General features: G+C 34.3%; 1 protein-coding gene across 1 annotated transcript in view; it reads right to left on the reverse strand.

The window, feature by feature from the left end:
- The window catches only part of sei (potassium voltage-gated channel seizure), a 298,364-nt gene that overhangs the window by 128,861 nt on the left and 146,160 nt on the right, over nt 1-23,343 (reverse strand). Inside the window, exon 4 of the mRNA XM_089647318.1 lies at nt 15,581-15,762. Coding sequence (XP_089503444.1) covers nt 15,581-15,762 — 182 coding nt within the window. The remainder of the gene's footprint in view (nt 1-15,580; nt 15,763-23,343) is intronic.

Consider the following 23,343-nt stretch of genomic DNA (forward strand, 5'->3'; position numbering starts at 1 on the left):
ATTTTCTTAATAACTTACTTGTGATTTGCAAAATGACGTTTTTGTAAATTGTCATATTTTACCAGATATTTTATTAAGATATTTATAAATCTGTTGTACGTATTTTTCCAGAAAAGCTACTTACATTCAGAGAAATGTTTTTTTCTCTCTAATGTTATAAAAAAAACATAATAATAAAAAAATACAAAAAATTTACACGGATTTTATTATTTTTCACAATATGTGACTTTCTTGTAAATACATACAGTCTCTGGCTTTGAAATTAAACATATTTTTCACTACTGCAGATATGAGTACCGCCATCACCCTGAGATTTCATCAACATCTCTGCTATTAGTCACCCCAAGAGATGATACGTCTGCCTATCTACTGCGTGGTACACTGGTTGAGGGAGATCCTTTGACCTCTCAAACAGGACTCTACTGACCTGTCTGGCACAGGTGGGAGAAATGGATTCATACGTCCGTCACTCCTGGACACACTGACCCCCAAATTCCTACCCACCCCTCACACCTATTTCCTACCCAGAACTTCTTCTCCTTTATATCCTTTAAAAGACCCTCTAAATAGCATCTCCATATATATCTTGGGCCATTATTTTCCTTAGAGTCTCCTGTGTGAAGCTAATGTAAGAATAGAAAATATTTATTTGAAATTGATGAATCGAGAGTCTAGAATAATATTTTAATACATTATTTCTTTGCCAGGCGAATTAAACATATATTATTGTGACATTATGGTACAAAATACAACGAAACAGAGAAAACTGCGGTAAAAAACTAGCCAACTGAATCCACGGTGGATTTTGCTAAGAATAATATCATCAGAAATCCACGGTGGATTTTTCGGTACATTTAGGGTTAAATCGCGGGGCGGGGAAAAGTGAGAATTTTTCGCTGGAAATTAATATAGTTGAATATTTGAAACCTCCTTTTCCTCTTCTTCCAGAACCTATCTGTAGTTCCACTTACACTGAGCTTCGGAGCATTTATATTGTGCATTTGACATCTTGGCTGTTGTTCACGTATGATTTACCAGCTTCTGTGGTTCCTTCCTCCTAAAACATGTGTCAATTAAAGAACCATGTTGATTACAATTCTCTCCAGCAGACCCTTCATACATGGCTCAATTCAAGACCCGCGTTGACTCCAATTCTCCCCAGCAGACTTTTCACACATGGGTCAATTCAAGACCCGCGTTGACTATAATTCTCCCCAGCAGACTCTTCACACATGGGTCAATTCAAGACCCGCGTTGACTACAATTCTCTCTACAAGACTCTTCACAAATGGGTCAGTTCAAGATTCATATTGACTCCAAGCAGACCCTTCACGTAACATTCCAATATAATATATATTTCCAAGATGGCTTTATGATTACTTTCACAGCATTACTGGCGAAATATCTCAGAGTGGAGTAGCCACTTTGCAATACCCATGTTTCGGGCAAGGGCCCCAACCGCCGTGGGGGTGCCAGGGGCCCTGCCAGGGGAGGAGGGGGTAACTAGGGAGCTAGGAAGGTCGGATTACCACCCCACACAGCCTCTTGGCCGAGGCTAGGATGGATCTGAATTGGAGGCTTGCCACGGAGGCGAGCCAATCGCGAGGCAAACAATTCCACGTTTTCAAATAATATCAAAGTACGTAATATCCAGCGATACTCGTATGCAGGCGAACACAAAGCAAGTCTGAAATGTACTCAATATCTCAGATAAGAAAACAGAGTTTTCGTGACATAAATTTGCGCACCTTTTTGTCTAAAATGTAAAGGTTAATGAAACTGTTTTCAGCTCTCAGAGTCATGGCATTCCCAATTGGAGAATGTTATGAGGCCGGAGGTGGAGGTAGTGGGGAGAGAAAGGATATGGGGAGGAGGAAGGTCAGATATGGTCAAAAAACACGGACAATGCCATTTATATTCTGAATGGTAGTCTTTAAATGCATTATTTCGTAGTGCTTGGCCTCAATTGATTTATTGAAGGAAATATGTGATGAACTTGTCCAAAGTCTTGTAGTGATTTATTTTGGGGTATTACGCCGTGTTGCGCTACCTCCTTCTTAAGCCAAAGTTTCGGACAGCATCACAGTGTCCAACATCTGGGCAGATTACAGTGGCATATGTCTGCCCAGATAATGGACACCGCAATGCTCTCCGAAACGTTGGCTAAAGAAGAAGGTGACGCAACACGGCATAATACCCTAAAAAATAATCACGTTATACTTTTGGCCGTGAAAATCACAAATCATACTCTTACAAAGTTCATTCTTAATGAGACTGCCGGCGAAAGCGTTTTACGTGTCTTGGGTGATGATACGCGATGGTGTAAGTTCATAACCTTGTATACTCTTGTTACTCTTCTACGAGGCGTATCGAGAAAGTAAGTGTACTTAGGCTCTCACGACCGAATGAATTTTATTTTCGACATGTTGTCTACACTTACGGTTAGCCTGACTCTTCCCCTCCGCAACGAGACCGGTTCAAGGTCCAAGGTTCAAGGTACGTTGAGAAGTGTCGACGCGACAATTATATTCGTGAAACATTTCATATTTTCAGATTGTGTTGTCTGTAATATTAAACTAACTATGTAAGTACTTGCGTACTGCTTGCTAACATTGTACGAAGGTACCCGTATATCCCCTCCAATGTTCGTTTTTTTCAAATAGATTTCTACTGCATATTTTGAATAAAATATCATTTTCCAATCCTTCTACAGATAATATCAGCAAATAGAACCTTTCCCAAATTGACATTTTGGGCTATAGATGTATGAAATTACCGTACCTAATTTATTATTTATTGCTTTTATAACCAGATTACTCCTATTATACTTTATTATGTATTCTAAATTGTAAAAGTTAATTTGAATATATAAATATGTATATATTTTCTTACCCTTATTCTTATCACATTTACTTGTCAATCCTTTTCAATTATGCCACAGAATAACGCAAATCCAAAAGGGTTTTTTCCACAAAAATAAAATTGAAACCTCCCACCGATAAGGTAGGGATGGATCTCGGAAGGGGATTAAGGAGGAGACTATTGGCAACAAGGGAGGTATTATTTTATTTAGCCTGGGGGTGGCTATCAAATATGGTGTAACCGCTTTGTTTCCACAAAATGCTATCAAGATTTTGAGATGGATCTTTTAAAAGAATTTATAAGGATTTTATTTTATAGTATTTACCATTATTATATTAAGTAAATAAATTAAGTTAAGAAATAGCATTTATCTAAGGATAAGAAAATCGTAAATAACATTTAAACTTGAACGAAAGGAGTTCTGGTGTGTTTGATTGAATTTATTTTAGCCATTTGTACATCTTTACAAATGTGTAATTTATTTTAACTTAGTTCTGTAAATACTATTATATTTTCTTTTTAAAAATGGCTCCTACAATCCAGCTTGCATCTATCAATTGGTGCAGACTTTATAGTTTCTGGCAACTCATTATAATATTATATTCCTTTGTAAAGTAAACTGTTTCGTGTATTGGCTTTGACCTTTTATGGTAGACTAATTTAATTGCACGTTATTGTGTTATGTCTGTAAATGTCATTGTTATATATAATTTTTGGTTTCCTAATTCCATTGCACGTTCTTGTGTTATGTCTGTAAATGTCATTGTTATATATATTTTTTGGTTTCCTAATTCCATTGCACGTTCTTGTGTTATGTCTGTAAATGTCCTTGTTATATATAATTTTTCGTAGCCTAATTTCACTGCACGTTATTTTTTTATGTCTGTAAATGTCCTTGTTATATATTATATTTGGTAGCCTAATTTCATTGAACGTTCTTGTATTATGTCTGTAAATGTCATTGTTATTTATCATTTTTGGTAGCCTAATTCCATTGCGCCTTCTTGTGTTATGTCTGTAAATGTCATTGTTATATATTATTTTGTGTGAAAAGTATTTTGGTAATAGGTTTTTTTTATTATTTCATGTATAAATATCATCGCATTCAAGTTCAGCATCTGTTTCAATGTTAGCCAATTTACTTCCTTTAACACTGTAGTTACTTTTGATAATTTATGTTGCCTACATATTATTCTCATTGGTCTATTTCGGAGAGTTAGCAACTTATTTTGCTCTCTGTCGTTCACGAGAAAAGAATCACAGTGTATGCAAACAATGCCAATTAATAGGTTTTATTCTAGTTTTCAATATATTATACCTACATCTCCACAACGTTTTACGCACAATTTTTTTATAGGCATTATTATATATGTGCAATTTTTATGATTTCATGGTTTTTTGTTGCTGCGGAAATCAGATAGGTGTTTAGTTTATCGTTAATAAAAGTAAATAAATAACAAAAATATGTTAAATTGTGAATACCACACAAGAGTCCCAACTGCTCCCAACCATCTTGAGTTAGTGAGACAATGGCATCTCCAATTGGGGTCCGTTGTGAGGTTGAAGGTAGTGGTGAGGGAAAGGGGATGGGGAAGTACCTGACTAATCAGATCAGGTCATTAAACACGGCTAAAGCTATTTCAAGCAACGTTTCAATTCTGAATAGTGTTCTTTGCCCAGGGTAATACTGAGAGTATTTTCTACTATGGAATGTGCCATAAATATGGGTTAGAACTGTATATTACTTTTAATGAATTAATTGTGAAAATTTTCAAAATAATTGAATAAAATGCATTGCGCGCCGGGATTTGAATCCGTGACCTCCGGATTCATATCCGAGAGCCTTACCCCTCTCGGTTTCGAGGCCGGAAGACTAAAAAAAATGATAATTCGTAGACTTATATCATATTTTATGCATTTTTTCACGTCAAAGACTTTTATTTTATACATTTTTTCGAGTCATAGACTTTTATTCTAGATATTTTTTCATGTCATAGACTCATCTGGTCAAATTAATCGTTCTCCTGTAAAAAATGGGACTGGGGGCTTTTATCAAATGGTCAGACAAATTTCATATCAAACTATCAGTAAAGCACGAATATATTAGGAGGAAGTCGGAACACGTGTTCGTCTAAATAATAATATTTCCGCATCTCGTCCATCATATTTATTCGGACAAGGCCACCTGCGCGGAACACTTGTTCAGATATATTCTGAATGACTAATATTTTATTAGAAAATGTAGTTACATTTTTAACAGTATCTCGATAAAAAAGCCGTATTCTTTTTTCTCCGTTTAGTTAGTAGGTTAGGTCAAATCAAAACCCAACTTTTGATGTACCTACCTATATCCCATTTCCTTAACTTATTTATTTCCCTCCATCCTAGACTACAGCGTTTGAATAATATATGATTATTCCCGTATTTCCACAGTTCAGCGTTCTATTGATTCCATATTTGTGGAATGCCCGAGTTACATAAAACCGTAGGTACATCGCTAGCTACCCTATACGAAATGTGCCCTCGAGAGCAAAATTTCCACACACAAACAGCTGATAGCTCCGTTGCAACCTCTCAATAATTTTTCTAACGGACTACGCGTACTTATCGCTGATAGAACGGCATCATATGACGTAAGGCGATTATTCGTGTTTATACGTTTGAGAAATAATAATTTATTTTCAATATACTCGTAGATAAGAATGAAAATTCTTAGAATGCTTATTTATTTTAAGTTATTACTATTTCTAGGCAGTATACATTTTTTCAAATTTTATTTTATTGTGATGTATGGTAAAAAGTTGGGTATTCAAGCGATAGATGGCACTAGTCAGAAAGCTTACTCCAGAGTCCGACAGATGTCGCTAGAGTGTAGCAATTGCCTGTGGGATATTATTGCCGGACAACAAGCTTCTAGAAAGAGAGAATTACCAACCCTCCGGTAATGAACAGTGTAGCTAAATTCAGACTTATTTATTGTACGTAAATAAACGCAATTATTGTAAAGAACCTTTTACTTTATCAAGAGTTCCCAACACACTAAATCTGCAAGTAAAGGCAGAGATATAACATTTATATTATATAAACAAACAGTACATGATTTACTTGATTTTGAGATGAAACAATATACAGGAATAAGATACTTCATGTTGGGTACCTATGATATGTTTCCCTGTAATGTCTGCTAAGTAGTATGATTATTCCTTTATTACCAGGTGACTTGTGTAGTATATAGGTGTATGTGTGACGTGTGTAATGTATGTGTGTGTGTGTGTTTGTGTGCGTGTGTGTGTGTCTGAAGACTTTTAATTATTGATATGATGCCACGTTTGAATTTGGGCAGTGAATCCAAAAAAATGTAAATGTTAGAGTTTAGACAAATATTATTTAGAGTATGAAGTATGAGTATGATTATGAGTAGAATACATACATACCTTTTACAGAACGCAAGTAAAAATGACATCTACATAGTTGCTACAGTGAACAAAATTAAGCCCCCGCATAGCCATTTTCTACTGATTTATATCAAGTTTCTCGCTAACTCTTTAAATTATTAAGTTCCGAAAAATATGTATGTTATTTTTGAAAATAATATTTATACATTTGTTATGCCGAAACGTTAATTATATGAAATTCCATCGATAGAAAAAATAAGCTCCGAATATTATTAAAAACACGTTTTGTTTCCTTATTTAATATGTTATAGGCATGAAAAAATTCACAGTATTTCTTAAAATGTAACTAAAGCATTTGTCGAGAGATTTTTGCTCTATTTCAAACGAGTCATGTTTTATTAAATATTTCCACCATTTTCGCTTAATTATTATCATTTTTTTAATATTAGCGCGCTCCCTCTAACATTCGTATTTACATATCTCCCTTTTAAACCATCTTTGAACGCTTACTACGGGGCCTTAAGGTCATTTCTACTACAAAATACTACAGATATAAATAGTCCTAAATTCTCGAGTCTTTTAAATTAAAGTCAATTCTGCTTTTGTCACTTATCGTCTAATAAATGTAATATCAATAGTAAACAAGATTAAAATGGAAATGTAATGTCCAGTGTTATTTACTATAGTGTCTTATACGTACATTGATCAGTGTGTTTTTCTGTTTATAAATAATAAAATTAGATCGAGTCCAGGAACTTATCATAAATTTGTACAGCGCCTTTGAGGTGATTTTTCACACAATTGGCACTATACAAATAATTTATTTATTATTAATATAAGATGAGAAAAATATAGAAGAATTCTTCAACAAAATGTAGGAAAAACACAAGAATAAAAAAACCACAATTAACTGATCAAGAAGTTAAAAAACAAACACGTAAAAAAAACGACGTATCCAACTACATTATTATTATTAACACCCTGCAAAATAAGAAAAATGCTACATCGACCAAACAAATTTCAATTTTATGATAAACAAATGTAACAATTTTTTTTTGAAAAAAAAAATAAACACCTCATCCGGATACTGATCATATACCCTTCAAATTATTCACAAAAATGGCGCTAAATAAATCATCCAAATATTATTTTTAAATACATTTAATGGCTAATTACATTAATACGATTTCAATCATGATTATTTTTTTTCGCGGTAGTTGTTTCCACTCAATCAATTAAGTTGTGCAAGTATCATTAGGGTTATGATTAGCGGATTATCGCAATTAAATTAATAATGCATTAACCCACCACCAGCACCATTAGCGCCGTCAGTCAATTAAACGACCATTCATTATCGGTTAAACCAGAGGTTCCCAAAGTGGTCTATATGGACCCCAAGGGGTCGATATCGGCTTGCTGGGGTTCTATGTCAGCGAGAAAAAAATTTGGGAGTCCACGAGATTCAAATGGGGGTACATACGAGCGGACCTCCATTTACCTCAACTCAATATTTAGGCGTTCCGTAAATGACACAATACACCTAACACAAATAACACAGTTTACGTAATACTAATAATAGACTGAGAAATTACTTATTTGATATTTGTATGTTTACATATCGTAAAGTCGTTTATTGAGGTATATAAATAGACTCTACGTTCCTTTTCTCGTCAGAATTAATAATATTGAACCAAAACATTGCCGCGAATTTTCCAAGTTCCCCAACTTGTTTTTGAAAAACGTCCAGGGTAATAATGACGTTCAACATTTAGATGTACTTTACACAGACTTCAAAACAAAAATTGAGAACATTTTGACTGTGGAAATGGAATGTTGAAGAATCGGATATCATATGACAAGAAAAACTGATCGAAATAAGCTCTAAAAAAGAACTTAAGGGACAGTTCTGTAGGGCCAGCTACAGAAAGAAATTCCCGTTGATAATCCTGCTCCATTTTCATTTGGTGTATACCTCACAAGGGCGCCCCTGTCTGCACAATGCAAAAACAGAGGAATTATATCGCCACCCGGTTGTAGGGCAGGCAAGGGAAGGGAATCTTTTTAAGAAAAAAATAAATAATTATCACATGGGACGTTAATAGTTTTAGGAAAATTCAATATTCGGCAAAAATTCAATACGGGGCAAGAAAGTTTGGGAACCTCTGGGTTAAACTAATCACGATTGAAAGCAACTCTCCTAGATTAGTCTAATTATTTTTTATGACAGTTCGAGAAACGTTAACGATATTTACTTTAGTAACTAACTAACCAACGCACCGTTTCCCAGCAGGGTAGGCTAAAATTATAGACTACCCCACATTTCTGTCTCGGCATACACTCCTTGCTTCATTCACATTCATACATTGTATCATACACACGTTTCTGTTATTCTAAACTCTTCACCCGACCCGTTTTATGTGATTGGTTCACTTGACTGCGTTCTTAGTCCTGGGTCGATCGAGAACTACCTGATCAATATAACGCGATCATGAAACACCAATGATTGAACGGGTTACTTTTGAAAAAAAGATCAATAGTCAGCACCCATGTCCATTGAGGTATGAGTTTTGTAGACCCTGTATGTCAAATCTCGTTCCAGCAACGCACAAATGCGTATGATATATACCTGAAATCTAAAATAGGTCATTTAACTACTACCTATCTATGTTAAACGAAGGTACTCGATTGAATATCTCTAGGCGTCGGGTACATCGGCGTGCAGCGCGCGCATCAATCTCTCTTATCTACTTTATGATTTTTTTTCCATGTCTTAAAGTACCCGATCAAAGAGCGGGTACTCTCGAACCGATCACTTCACCGGATGGTCGTGAGCGACCCGTGATGCAAAATGCCTTCTTCAGTTATTCCCGACATCTTCTTTCATTCATTTGCGCTCTTCTAATATTCTTTTCTCCATATCTTAATCATCGTGTTTTGTTTTCCCAATTTTAACAACATTATAAATCATGTACTTTTCGACGATTCGTAGGTTGTAATAACAATTAACAAGATTTGATAATAGCGTTAGGTACCTAGTTACTAGGTACTTAATTAAAATTCATAGCCAGAATACATCACGTGTTTAGGTACAATATGCATTACAATTCTCATCAGATACGAGCAAGTTAGTAATTGTAATTACGATGATACGCAAGGGTATAATGTTTTTATAATTAACTTGATAATTATTATGAAAAGTTTTAGAAGGATGCTTTAACCACGAGAAGATGTAGCACAACGATGAATCAAAGAAAAAAGGGTTGCTGTGATAACACTATTATTGAGAAATGTGGAGATCCTCATAGAATTCAAGGCTGATGTACGCGTAATGATCAAGATTAAGGCAAAGTTTAATGCCAAATCACTATTTTGATTAATCTTTATAACGAATTGGTGTACATTATGAATACCAAAAAATATGCTTTAGATAAATTGAAGGTTTTCCTATCGTTTCGCTTGAAAAGAATACAAATAAAAAAATAAATTACTCAATAAAAAATATAAATGCAAACTACTAAAATTTTTTTTTTTTCAATAGAAATGTATGAACGCATAAAGGAAACAACTTTTTAAAAAACACTATTATAGCTAAGATTATCTGTAACAGTTTCATTTTATTAACTTTTTTGCTTTCTTATAAAATAATTTACAAATAAATAAAAACCAGTTTTTTGCTTGAAATCGAACGTTCCTAGACTCCGTTTGTTAAGCGATTTTTATGCCTATTACCTACAATATACGTAGCTTCCTCTTAAAAAATGTTTCAAACAAACAAATACCATATGTCAAACGTTTCTTTCTCCGTTGAATCTAATTGGTCGCGTAATTGAAGTAATGTAAAGCGAACCTAATTACCCTGACTGATGATTATCCCCTAATGTGTCGACAGGCGATGACTTTGCGGAGGCTTTTATCAACAAATGGTACGTTTTTATTACCGCATTTACTGGGCGCTTCCAAAATTAATTGGGGATTTGTTTTTGGTTTATTTCAGGGATTAAAAATTGTTAAATTGGCAGAATAAAATGTGGATGTTTTGGATTTAACTGAAAAATCATCACAAAATTTCATTTCAGTGGTAGTCAGTAGGATGAAACAAATCAACGCTTGTTGCTTAATTTTATTTTATTTATTTATTTAACACCCATAGGGCTTTTACATGGTTGGTAGTATAATTTTAATTTGACAGATACTTTGAAACATAAAAAATAAGAATAAAATTACATTTGATAAAAGCTATGCAACAAGTCATACAAACACAAGAAACAAAAACAGAAAATTACAGCTATTTGTAGGTTTACATGATGTGTTTAGGAGTATTGTTGAAATAAATGTTTTAAATGATCCACAAAACTTGCCAAGTTGGTATTGAATATGTCAACATCACCCAAGTAATGATTTCCCATGGTGTGAAGTCGTTGTATCGGAGAGTGGGCAATGTAGTTACGCTTATGTGTGCTGCTGTAAAATATTGTATTTTGTCGTGTTGTTACTGTGGGTGTATGTATGTTTATAAGTTGCAGGAGTTCATAACAGTCGAATTTAGAATTAAGTATTTTGAATAAGAACGTTAAATCGTTTATTTTACGTCTATCTTCTAATGTATGTATTTTTAGAGTATTAAATAAGAAATTGTATTTTAAGTCTTTGACAGTGATATTTAATTTAAAAAAATTGAAATAGTATTGTGATTATTCCATGTTGTAATTGTGTGTCGTTGCCAACGAATTACTATGATTTATTGTTCGTGAAATTAAAGACACCTAGGTACTTTTACGTTATTTTATTCTGCAAGGTGTACAATGTAAGGTTGCTGTCCCGTTGAAATCTAAGACAGGAGAGACACGATGGACAACGTACGTTCTATTTATACTCCCATTCATCTGTCTCCCTCAGGCACGCGGTCTCTTTCATATCGGCAAACATACGATCACCACATTCTAGTTCCTATTCAAATTGTATTTATCTTTTAGTTTGTTTACTAAATGTCTAACCTTAGAAGAAACAAGATTTGAAAAAAGAAGACAATTTGTTATTACGCATACGTCCGTCATTTGTTTTATGATTCGAATTTTCGTTGCTTGTGCATGTTTTTTTAACTAAATAATCTCGTAAAAGTTAGTTAAATGGTACAAATATCATCCCCAAGTTCATTATTTTCGTGTGGTGAACGTCAATAGAGTTCGTGATGTGAAAATCTAATATTAATAGTGATCTTATAAGGGTACGTATACATTTGCGAACCGAAACGCGAACCGTACCACGAATTACGGGAAAGGAACGAGCATTATGCCACGTATACATCCGCGAGCCGAACTGTCGAACTGAACTTCAACTTATGGGCACAAAGGGTATAGCTTATAGGTTACATCCTATTTCTTCCAGCTAACCCAACAAATACACATTATATTACATAACCCAACAATTACATGTTAACAAATGTATGTAAGTAAAAAAAAAAAAACCGAGGTATTTAATTTATGTAAGATATTCATTTAAGGTGTAGTGACATTTGTTTAAAAGAAATGTTTTAAGTGATGATTTAAATTTAAGTATGTCGGTTATTTGTTTGATGCTACGTGGAAGGTTGTTATATACTTTAATGGCCATGTAGTGTGGTCCTTTTTGAAATATAGTTTTGTTTGCTTTTGGGATTCATAAGTTTTCTGTGAACCTTGTAGCGTGTTTATGTGTTGAGTTTTTTTGTGGGAACTAACAGGCATAACTCCATTATATATATGTCCGTCACTGTCAGAAGTTTGAGATTTTTTAAAATTGGTCTACATGAATCCCGGTGATCAGAGTTTGTAATTTTTCGTAGGCACCTCTTTTGGGTGATAAAATGATGTTTCGGTTCGCAAATGTATACGTACCCTAAGGTGTACAGTGTACACCTAAACTATAAGTGAACCACGGAATATTCAAGAGATTAGCAGGACTCCAAAAGAAACCAAAATCATCACCAGGTAAAGGCTTCTTTCCTCGTATTTCTTTATGATAATAACACGATTGATTGATGTTTTTTTTTCATTCACATTTCAGTCTATTTTCAATACCGATCGAGTATCAAAAACTTGTCCTGGCTTTAACTCCTCGTTTTATAAACCACTGTCTCCTAAAACTCAGACCTTATTTATTTATATTTAATTATTCGACTGTCGCACAAGACCTGATTGTAAAGATGGTAGATATTCCTGTCCCGTTTGCTTGGAACCGGTTCAATCGCAGTCACCGGAACCATCGATATTATTTCTCTAAGGAACCGGTTACAGATGACGAAGCTATGAGCGAACTTGGATTAAACGCCCGCTCGTGACGTCACGAATCACAATTCAGTGTAATTTTATGCACTGTGATGTCACACGTTTGTCTCGTAAAATATCTACATTTTTATGGCTTATAATCTTTGGTACTATTCGGTATTTATCAAAAAATCAAATAATTCTGTCATCAGCGCGCTCTAATTAATGTGATACATTAATTGAAGTCCCCGGCGATGCCCGGGATTCGCAAGGAATTTTTCGAGATGTAGACAGAAATTTCCCTCTTATTTTTAACATCGAGTGTGCAAAATTTCATCAAGAAGCATATAAATTCTGCTTTGAGTTGTGGGAAAAGGAATTGGGGGTTGTTTATTGAAATTCATGTAGACAGCGACCTTTTGCTTGTTTTGAAGGTTAAGCGTGCGAAATTTCATCAGTCTCGGAATAAAACTATAGATTTCTTTAAAAAAAACAAACCCACACCGGACACTCTTTTTAAGAGATCGAAGAAAATTATTTATGGGTTGTTTTGTTATTTTTATACAAATCTACAGTTTTATTCCGAGATTCACATCTGACGTTCAAAACAAAAGGAAAACTACTGAATAAGTCTAATTTTGAAATACAAGGTCCGGGCAACACCGGGGACTTCAGCTAGTTTGCTTGTACCTAGATCGCATGCAGTTGGCAATACTTTCTCAGAGATAAAATATGTGGTCAACTTCAAGGAATTCAGTTACAAGAAGGTTATAATAACATACCTCATAAATAAATATTAAAGTTAGCTTTTTTATTCTTTTGCACTATTTTATGATTTCTTTAATAAATTTTACTTTTTTGATAATGTTCCACAAAATTATTGTATATATCATTATCATGTATTCCTCACTGCAAAACTAGGCTAGCCCAAAGACACATTAATTATATTGGCCCAAAATTGTTTAATTCCTTGCCGAGTTCCATTAAGATGTGCCTAAACCTAAATTCGTATAAAATAAATGTCAAAAGCTGGGTAAAAAAGTATCTGGAAGTGAGAGATTTTTTTTCTATAATTTATACAACGAATATGATTCCTAAAATATGCCATTACCATCTGCATTTAAAAAAAGGTTCTTTTAAACTATTTTTTATTAAATACGCAAAAACTCCAGTAAAATCATATTAATCAAACTATATGTATTAAATATAAATATTTTTTCTTTATTCATTTTTTTTTTCCTGAGCCATAGATAATGAAACCACCACTTTCGAATACATAACTTATAATGCCCACGCACAGTCTTCGCCTTTGTGGGATTTTTTTGTTACTGTCTTATGTTTTGTATAATAATATATGCACCAACCTGTACCTTATTACTAACTCATTACTGTTGTGTCTTCGGGTTTTTCTCACAAACTCTGTAATACAATAAAATCCCGGCTTCAACAAAACACTAGTACTTCTATTGTGACAGATTGACAATGACTCTGATATCTTCATTAGTTGGCGGTTGGAATAACATAATTATTCTCAAGAGCTAACGCCATCTATAGGTAACATAATATTCTAGTCTAGTGCCATCTATGGACACTCATGCACTAATATCAGGGATATAAAAATAATAACAGTGTTTCAATGCCTTCGAAAGGTGAAACGGAGAATCAACTAACTAACCAACCATAACGCCGTTTCCCCGCAGGGGTAGGCAGAGAGGACGGACCGCCAAACAACATACATCGTCTCATACATACTCTTCTATTGTTCTGACTCTTGACATGGCCCGACTCAAGTATCTGATTCACTTGGTCGTGCCATGTCTTCCTCGGGCGTCCCCGACTTCTGCTACCATTCACATTTGCATCTTACATTCTCCTTCCACTGCTTTCTCCGCTCATTCGCTCTACATGCCCAAACCATCTAAGCGTCCCTTTCTTGATCTTACTCATTACACTTACATCAGCCTTGCACTCGGATCTCCACATTACTCGCACGATGATACATGGTTTTACCACACATACGCCTCAGGGATCTCATTTCAACAGCATTCAATCTACTTTCATCCTTTCTTTGCCAGTTCCATGCCTCACTTCCATACCTCAGGGTAGGTACCAGCAACGAGAATCAAACGTGAAAATAACAAACTAGGAGAACTTATTTTTAAATAAATTTGATAACTTTTTAAATTTGTGAACATATTTCGAATTTGACAAATAAAACTTAAAAATCATAGATGAAGCGTGATTTCCGATGAAAATAATGATTGATAAAGTATATAATATAATAAAAAAATATGTTTTAAAGAAGGGAAAGGAATAGAATTATGTAAAGGAGTTAAAGAGATTGATATAAACCACAATATACAGTCATCTAATTCAACCTTCTAAGTTTCTATGTCACGTACGCGTAGTTTATTGAAATAGATATATAATATAGACGCTGAATATACATGATATATCAACATAGAAGATCAGAGTTCAGAATGGTTTATTGGCGTAATTGCCTTCAAGATATACACATCTAATTTTGAAAGAAGATAAAAATTGGATAGAAATGATAGATTCTAGAACGATATGATTTTTATACAACTTAATGGACTCTTAGTGAATTGCTCGAATTTGTGAACTGTCGAATATTATCTTATAAAATGATTATCAGTGACCGAACCAAGAAATGGTAAAATCTTAATTATAAATTGATTAATGAACTTTATTAAAATATGTTAAAAACTCTTTAGTAAGATGACGTTTTAAATGAGAAACAAATTGAAATATGTATAGTCATTAGAGAAATTGTTTTGGTTGACTTCAACAATTAATTTGAGCAATTCACCATTTACCAAACTCAAAACACTGATATTAGATACAAAACAACCGTATTCAGAACAGAAACAGGTCATAGATATTAAGATAACAATAACAATAAAGAAATTAAATAAATAAACAAAAAACAACGGGGAACAGTTTGGAGGGGGATGTAGCAGAACTAGGAAAACAAACAAACAATTAAATATAATAATCAATGCTATGAAAAAAATACATTTAGTTTGGTTAGGTATGGAAGGTAGTTGATGAGAATGTTACCTCATCCGTGTTGGTCCCAAAGAGGAGCAGGTCGAAGGGGATGGCGGCCACCAGATCAATGATGAACCATCCCCTGAGGTAGTGCATGGCTATCCTGTAGGGATGCGAGACGATCTCATCACAGCCGTTCACGTAGGTGGTGCGGAAGTTAATCAGGATGTCGATGATGAAGGTGACATCCACTGTGGGAGAAGATATTTTGAATTAAGTAAGGTAGATAGATCTTACTATGACAATATTCAAGAAATATATTCAAGAATGCTTTTAACGAGAGACGTGAACAAATTGAAGTTTGTGGTCAAAAACGATGCCCAGGTTAAGTATTTCGAGTACAGAGATTAGGTCAACATTACGCAACGAATAATTATATATTATATTTATTTATTTATTTATTTATTGTAAGAAACAAACAGCATTTTTTTACAGGATTAGTTATACAAGAGGTTACATATGAGGTAAGCCAAAATAGTTTCTTATGCTAATGTTGGTTAATGTGAATATTAAATACTCTGTATACACCACTATTTGATCAACGAGAATCGACATATTTTGAAACCAATGGTTTTTTCGTTAGGATGAAAATTAACAAATTTAAAAATAGAGAAATAAGTACTTAAAGACAAAATATTATAATGAGAGGTAATTAATTACGGTGTCGATCCTTTTGGATTAAGTAGTGCATATACAACTTATTTTCATTTAATTAAAATGAAGCCACGAAGTTCTTTTGCAAATTATGAAAGAAAATGTATTTGATTGGATGTTTAATTTTGTAAAACCTCAACTCCGTATTTGTTAATATTTAGCTAAAGTTTATTTTCCAGAACACATTTTGAAAAAGTTATTCTTGCAAGATTAGGTAATCGTACACATCATTGATGACCTTTAACAGTTTCGTATCATCGGCAAAAAGTAAAACTGTAGAGAATGCTGGTAACGTCATTGATGAATTGGGTAGATAATAAAGGTCCCAGGTGCGAACCTTGGGGGACACCGCTGTCAGCAATAAATTCATAACATGGACAGTTATTATACTTAACAAAAGTAATCTATTAGATAAGTAACTAATCAAACATACCAATAAATTACCACATATCCCTAATTTTCCAAGTTTATTGATTAATATTTTGTGGCATACCTCTTCGAATGCCCTAACAAAATCAAAAAATCATCGTCCATTATCGTGTGCTAATAGTGAAATACGTTTATTACGAGATCTTAGTACTATATGGATATTTTTTAGCTCTATGGCGTGAGGCACTTACCTTTAGCATTTTGGTTTTATCTCTTTAATACTGGTTAGTATTAAAGCCTCGGCCCACGTGTCGGTAAAGAATGGAAAAAATACCGAGTGCGGTATACCGAGAGGCCACCGATCCATATATTTGTATTGGGGGCAGCAAATAGTGCAAACGGGTCTGAGGTAAGAGGGAGCGATGCGATTTACTTCCCGTACACTGCTAGCGAAATTAGGTTTCAGTGGGCACTCGATATTTATCGCGACATTGTCGACACCTCATAACGAAAATCGAATTTATCATTTTTACCAATAACATTTAATTTAGTTGATAATTTGAAAATATTTTAAAGATTTTTTTTTATTTAAGCACATTAATAACATCACAAAAAATGCGCAATCTTGTAGTTACTTGGTGACTGCCTTTATTCGCAGTTATAAGCTACATAGCTTATCTGCCGTGTGCAGATATCATGTAACAAAACATCGCGTAACCTTTTTTGTTGTTTGTTTTTGGGGTGTTATGCCGTGTTGCGCTAACTCCTTCTTTAGCCGACGTTTCGGACAGCGTTGCAGTGTCCATCATCAGGGCAGATCCGGTAGATCCGAAGATGTGTGATGTGTGATCTACATATCTATAGATGTGTGATCTACCGGATCTGCCCTGATGATGGACACTGCAACGCTGTCCGAAACGTCGGCTAAAGAAGGAGTTAGCGCAACACGGCATAACACCCCAAAAACAAACAACAAAAATGCTTTTGGCCGTGAGAATCTAAAAACTTACCATCGCGTAACCTTTTTCAGGTCTTTTTCCGACCAGTAGAACAACTGTCTTAATTATTTTAAAATGACGATTGAATACCAACGTTTATTTCATATGGAAAAAGATTTGGTTTATGCTGCTTTACACGACCAAATTAATCCGTATTTTTTAAATAATAATTTTTCCCTGAAATTATAAAAAAATGACAAATGGCCAAATTCGTGTTGAAATGCTATAATTCAATACGTCTCGTTTCTTGCATGAATGGTACGATTTTTGATTGCTTTTAGAGGGATTTACATTAATTTATTGTCGAGTGGTGACGGAACTGGGTCATCCAATCAGTCCTGTAGTTGGAATTCATTGATTCTGTCGTTAGCATTTTGCAGAGGGATTAAAAATCGCCCCATATTTGAGCAATATTTCACTAATCGCCTGTTTCTAGTTTGTGAATTCACTCGCCGAAACGTAATATCTGTTTTTACAATCCAGGGGGAAATTCGTAAGCCGTTGTTGATTACGAAATTACTTAATAGTTCAACTGTAAACTTGATAACGAAAATACCATTATGGGCACCCTTAACGAAAAACAAATATCCGAAATACAAGTTATCCAAAATAGAGCAGTAATGAAAATATTATATCTACAATTGATGCACATGTCAAAGATAAGATACAAATACTTCCTTTCACGATTCTGTCTAAATATAACTTCACAACTGCCATCCAACAAATAATTCAACACCATGTCAAACAAAAGACACAGATACTTCCTTTTACGAACTAATTGCCAACAAATAATTCAACACCATGTCAAAGATAAGACACAAATACATCCTTTTAAAACAACTGCCATCCAACAAATAATTCAACTCCATGTCAAAGATAAGACACAAATATTTCCTTTTAGAACAACTGCCATCCAACAAATAATTCAACTCCATTTCAAAGATAAAACACAACTACTTCCTTTTAGAACAACTGCCATCAAACTGCCATCCAACAAATAATCCATTTCCATGTCAAAGATAAGACACAAATACTTCCTTTTAGAGCAACTGCCATCCAACAAATAATTCAACTTCATTTCAAAGATAAAACACAACTACTTCCTTTTAGAACAACTGCAATCGAACTGCCATCCAACAAATAATTCAACTCCATGTCAAAGATAAGACACAAATACTTCATTTTAGAACAACTGCCATCCAACAAATAATTCAACTCCATTTCAAAGATAAAACACAAATACTTCCTTTTAGAACAACTGCCATAGAACTGCCATCCCACAAATAATTCAACTCCATGTCAAAGATAAGACACAAATACTTCCTTATAGAACAACTGCCATCCAACAAATAATTCAACTTCATTTCAAAGATAAAACACAAATACTTCCTTTTAGAACAACTGCCATCCCACAAATAATTCAACTCCATGTCAAAGATAAGACACAAATACTTCCTTATAGAACAACTGCCATCCAACAAATAATTCAACTCCATTTCAAAGATAAAACACAACTACTTCCTTTTAGAACAACTGCAATCGAACTGCCATCCAACAAATAATTCAACTCCATGTCAAAGATAAGACACAAATACTTCCTTATAGAACAAATGCCATCCAACAAATAATTCAACTCCATTTCAAAGATAAAACACAACAACTTCTTTTTAGAACAACTGCAATCGAACTGCCATCCAACAAATAATTCAACTCCATGTCAAAGATAAGACACAAATACTCTTCGTTTTAAGAACTGCCATCCAACAAATAATTCAACACCATGTCAAAGATAAGACACAAATACTTCCTTTTACGATTCTGTTAAAATACAACATCACAACTGCCACCCAACAAATAATTCAACACACTAAATTAATTAAATACACTTATCGTCACCTACTCACACGAATAAATTTGAAATTAACTTCTTACAATACATCGCATATATGCAATACAAAGCATTATCTAGTAACCTGAAACTTCCAGTAACAGATAAACAAAAAATATGTTGACAAAAAAGCTCAAGATATCCTTGGCGGCTTTATTAACCAGTGTTACAATCTTTCTTTGGAACTGAAACTTCTGTATATTTCTTAAGACGAAATAGGTAGACTTGACCTGAAATTTGGCATTTTTGAGGCCAGTTTTAGACGTATGGATACTTTTCTAGAGAAAAACACAAATTGATTTCGAAAGATCGTTATTTTATCTATTAAAGTAAGATGTTAAATTTTGAAAAATAATATTATTTTCATACCATAATAAAGTGTTACCGTTGGACGATGCGCAGATTTGTTACATTTTCAAAGGCGAAGTTGTATTATACAACAAATATTTCAAATCATATAATAATACAGTATAAACAATCAATAAATTATCTATCATATGTATGTATAAGAATTTTGTTTTTATTTCAAATAAAATTACTAATAAATAAATCCGAGGACGCGTTTTGTGACGAAAATCCCTCAATTTGACTATTTATTTATGACCTTACAAATTGGTATAGTTGAGATTTTTTTACAAAAATAATTTACTATGATATTATTGAAACATTAAAAATAATTTAATAATTTAATAAGTGAATAAAAATTTGAAAAATTTAAAAAAAATGTTTATTCAAATACCTACCTATTTTGTACCTACTATGTCAACGCACTGCATTTGTATTTATTTATGTTTACGCACTCCGACGTATAATTTACAAATATGTATGTAACTACTTATTAGGAAGAAAGCTACAACCGAAAATTCAAACACAATAATTGTTATTTCATCGGAACCATGCTGTAGGTTTCGACCGCCGCGCGGAGTGGACGGCTGGCAGTGGAATTAATATGGTATTTCTGTCTCGTTCTAAAAAACGTCCGATCGCGAGACTGTCTTTTGACGAAATTCGAATTCTCGGTCGCTGGTTAATACGCCCTTAAGGGCCATCTCAAAACATTTTTCGAAACTTTACGCCGATAGATGGTGTTATTTTCAATATCGTCTAATAAAACACTTTTAACACGTTATGCTTTATAATATTGAGATGAATTATTGGTTTGCGAACGTATATAAGTAATATTAATCTGTATAAATTTTTTATGGTACCTATAATTACATAATCGTAGAAAACGGCTGAAAAATGCACAATTTCATTGCAAAAAATACGTACAAAAGACATTTCACGCAGCTCCGCGCGCGTTGGTACAGGAAATTTTTATTTACCCAACCAAAACCATTTGCGAAAAAGACTCCATTTCAAAAAATTTACGATGTTTCGCATGAGTATGAAAGAGACACGAGATAGAGGTTTGTTCAATTCACTAAACTAAATCAATGCCTGGGAAGATTAAATAATTTATAAAAGGAGCCGGCTAGGAACAACGGTATGTGTGCCGGGAGCTGGCGTTAACTGGACCTTTTTTTTAAAGGCCGCTTTTGCTAAATGGACATAATCATACCAAGCGATGTAGGTATATACCTACATAGTAACCATGTATTCGCGCGGTTGCTTGCTCACAAATATTTCGCGAATAAGTCAAAAGGTTACACTTTTTCTTACATTTCTATGGGGCGCATTCATAAAACCAACGAAGTGGTTAGAATTGCCAGACGGAGAAACAAATTTGTCATATGCACAAGTCAGAAAGGGCTCTCGTAACATCATCTCGCATATAAATAATATAGGCATTGTTTTGAAATCAGCTCGCCACGTGCGTCGTAATATTATGAGTGTCCACAAAGACGATGCCTACAGTGTGCATATGAAGTCGCCTTTTCACATTAAAAAACTTTTTGTATTTTGTAAATGGGTATATTTTATTTTCACAAATGACAAACATGTCATGTAAATAATAGTAAATCCTTTATAGGGCAGAAAGGTGATTGAAAAAAAAAACTTTTTGTACAAATATCTTATACACGGTGTCTATAAACTAGTTGTAAAACTGCCATCACAGTAAGCGGAAAGCGTTGCCTGGGTCGTGATGGAGGAATTAGCCAGCTGTGGAATTGAACTCACGATGCCTGGCGGGAACGACGATAGTAAAAGATTTTTTATTTACTTATTTATTTATTTTTTATTCTTTTCACATATTCTGTCCATATTTCTTTTTTTTTGTAAGATCCTTTTTCTTTCAATGTTTGTTTTAATATTTTGTCCGATAGCTTGAATTGGTCTACTTTGTCCAATTAATTCATCATCTTTCTCACAGAGAAGCAGTCCTGGATTTGTCAATAGGCCTTATAGGCCGCGGCCTAGGGGCGGCAGAGTTCAGGGGGCGGCACTCGCTCGCTTTGGTAAGCCGTGTATGCGATTATAAACAAAAAAAGTCCCTGTGGATAGACAGAGTTTTATAACTATTAGACGATAAATATTATTTTTTAGAGGCGCTTATTCTTAGTACTTTAGTTAGATAGTTACTTATATTTATGCTACTGCCCGGGCGGCAAGGGTAAAGGGTGGCGGTGGATCGGGGGTGGGTGATGTAACAGTCACCCCCGCTACCCGCCCGTACGAACACATAATATACCGTATCACGCGCGCGCCGGGCCGGCCGGCAGTGCAAAGCGGCAGTTTCGTGTGTATACTTGTGTCAATTTCGGAAACATCGCACTTGTCGCAACTCGAAACGTTTTCTTCGATTTGATATCCTACCAGATTGTAACGAGTCCGAATACATTTTACTTCTTGTACATTGTTTGTTGCAAATTTTAAGTTAAGTGGAAGTGCGTTCTTGATTACGCTCCAGTTTCTGTTCACAGGGGTGTGAAAGGTGAGTATGTTAACACAATAATAAATAATACTATTACATATTCTGGTTCTGCTGGGCTAGATAGTTAACACTAAATAAATAATTTCGGCTCGCTAACAAAAAAAAGATTACTCAAGTTACAAGTTTCAAAAACATTAAAATTCAGAGTGTCTATGACCTTTATTACAGCGTCATCTAGTCCAGAACCTTTAAAAGTCGGCATTTTACATATATTTTTTTCTTTTAACAGATTTTTCAAAAAACTTCATATTCATACTGACGAAAAATGAGTGATGGAAGGAAGCGACTGAGTGGTGCTGAGTACAGAAAGATATCAAAATTAAAAAAGATGAACAACAACATGCTTTTCAGAAAATCAGGAAAATAGAAACTTTTTTAAAAAGTGAAAACAGCAACGATTCATTAAATATTTCACAAGAGAACTCGGGGAGTGGGAGTAGTAGTAATAAGGAAGATCAAGGTACTGGTATTTCAATTGAGCTCCGTATTCTGCGGACCCTGTTTGGCATTTGGATCTATTGAGAACAGGACCCAATTTGACCAGCAAGGTTTCAATGATTGGAAAAATGCAGAAATTCGAGTAGCTCAACACGAAAACTATCCAAATCATAAGTCCTGTATTCTCGCTTTAAGATCTAGAGGTTTGATTCACGGTTGTATTCAATCTTCACTAACTGCCCAACTAAACGAGGAAATTGCTTATTGGAAGAACATTTTAAAGAGGGTCGTTGCTGTAATGAAAGGATTGGCATTAAGAGGTCTCGTTTTCAGAGGAAGTAATGAAAAATTTGGTGACCCGCACAGTGGGAATTACATTATGCTACTTGAACTAATAGCAGAGTTTGATCCATTTTTAGTCAAGTATATTGAAAGACATGCAAACCAAGGATCTGGAACTACTAGCTACCTATCAAAAACTGTCTGCGACGAAAATAAAAACTGTCTGCGACGAGTTCATTTGCTCAATGGCTGAGAAAGTACTGAAATG

The sequence above is a fragment of the Hesperophylax consimilis genome, chromosome 26 (genome assembly GCF_061612785.1).
Source record: "Hesperophylax consimilis isolate HC1 chromosome 26, BYU_Hcon_1.0, whole genome shotgun sequence".
In the NCBI taxonomy this organism is placed as follows: Eukaryota; Metazoa; Arthropoda; class Insecta; order Trichoptera; family Limnephilidae; genus Hesperophylax; species Hesperophylax consimilis.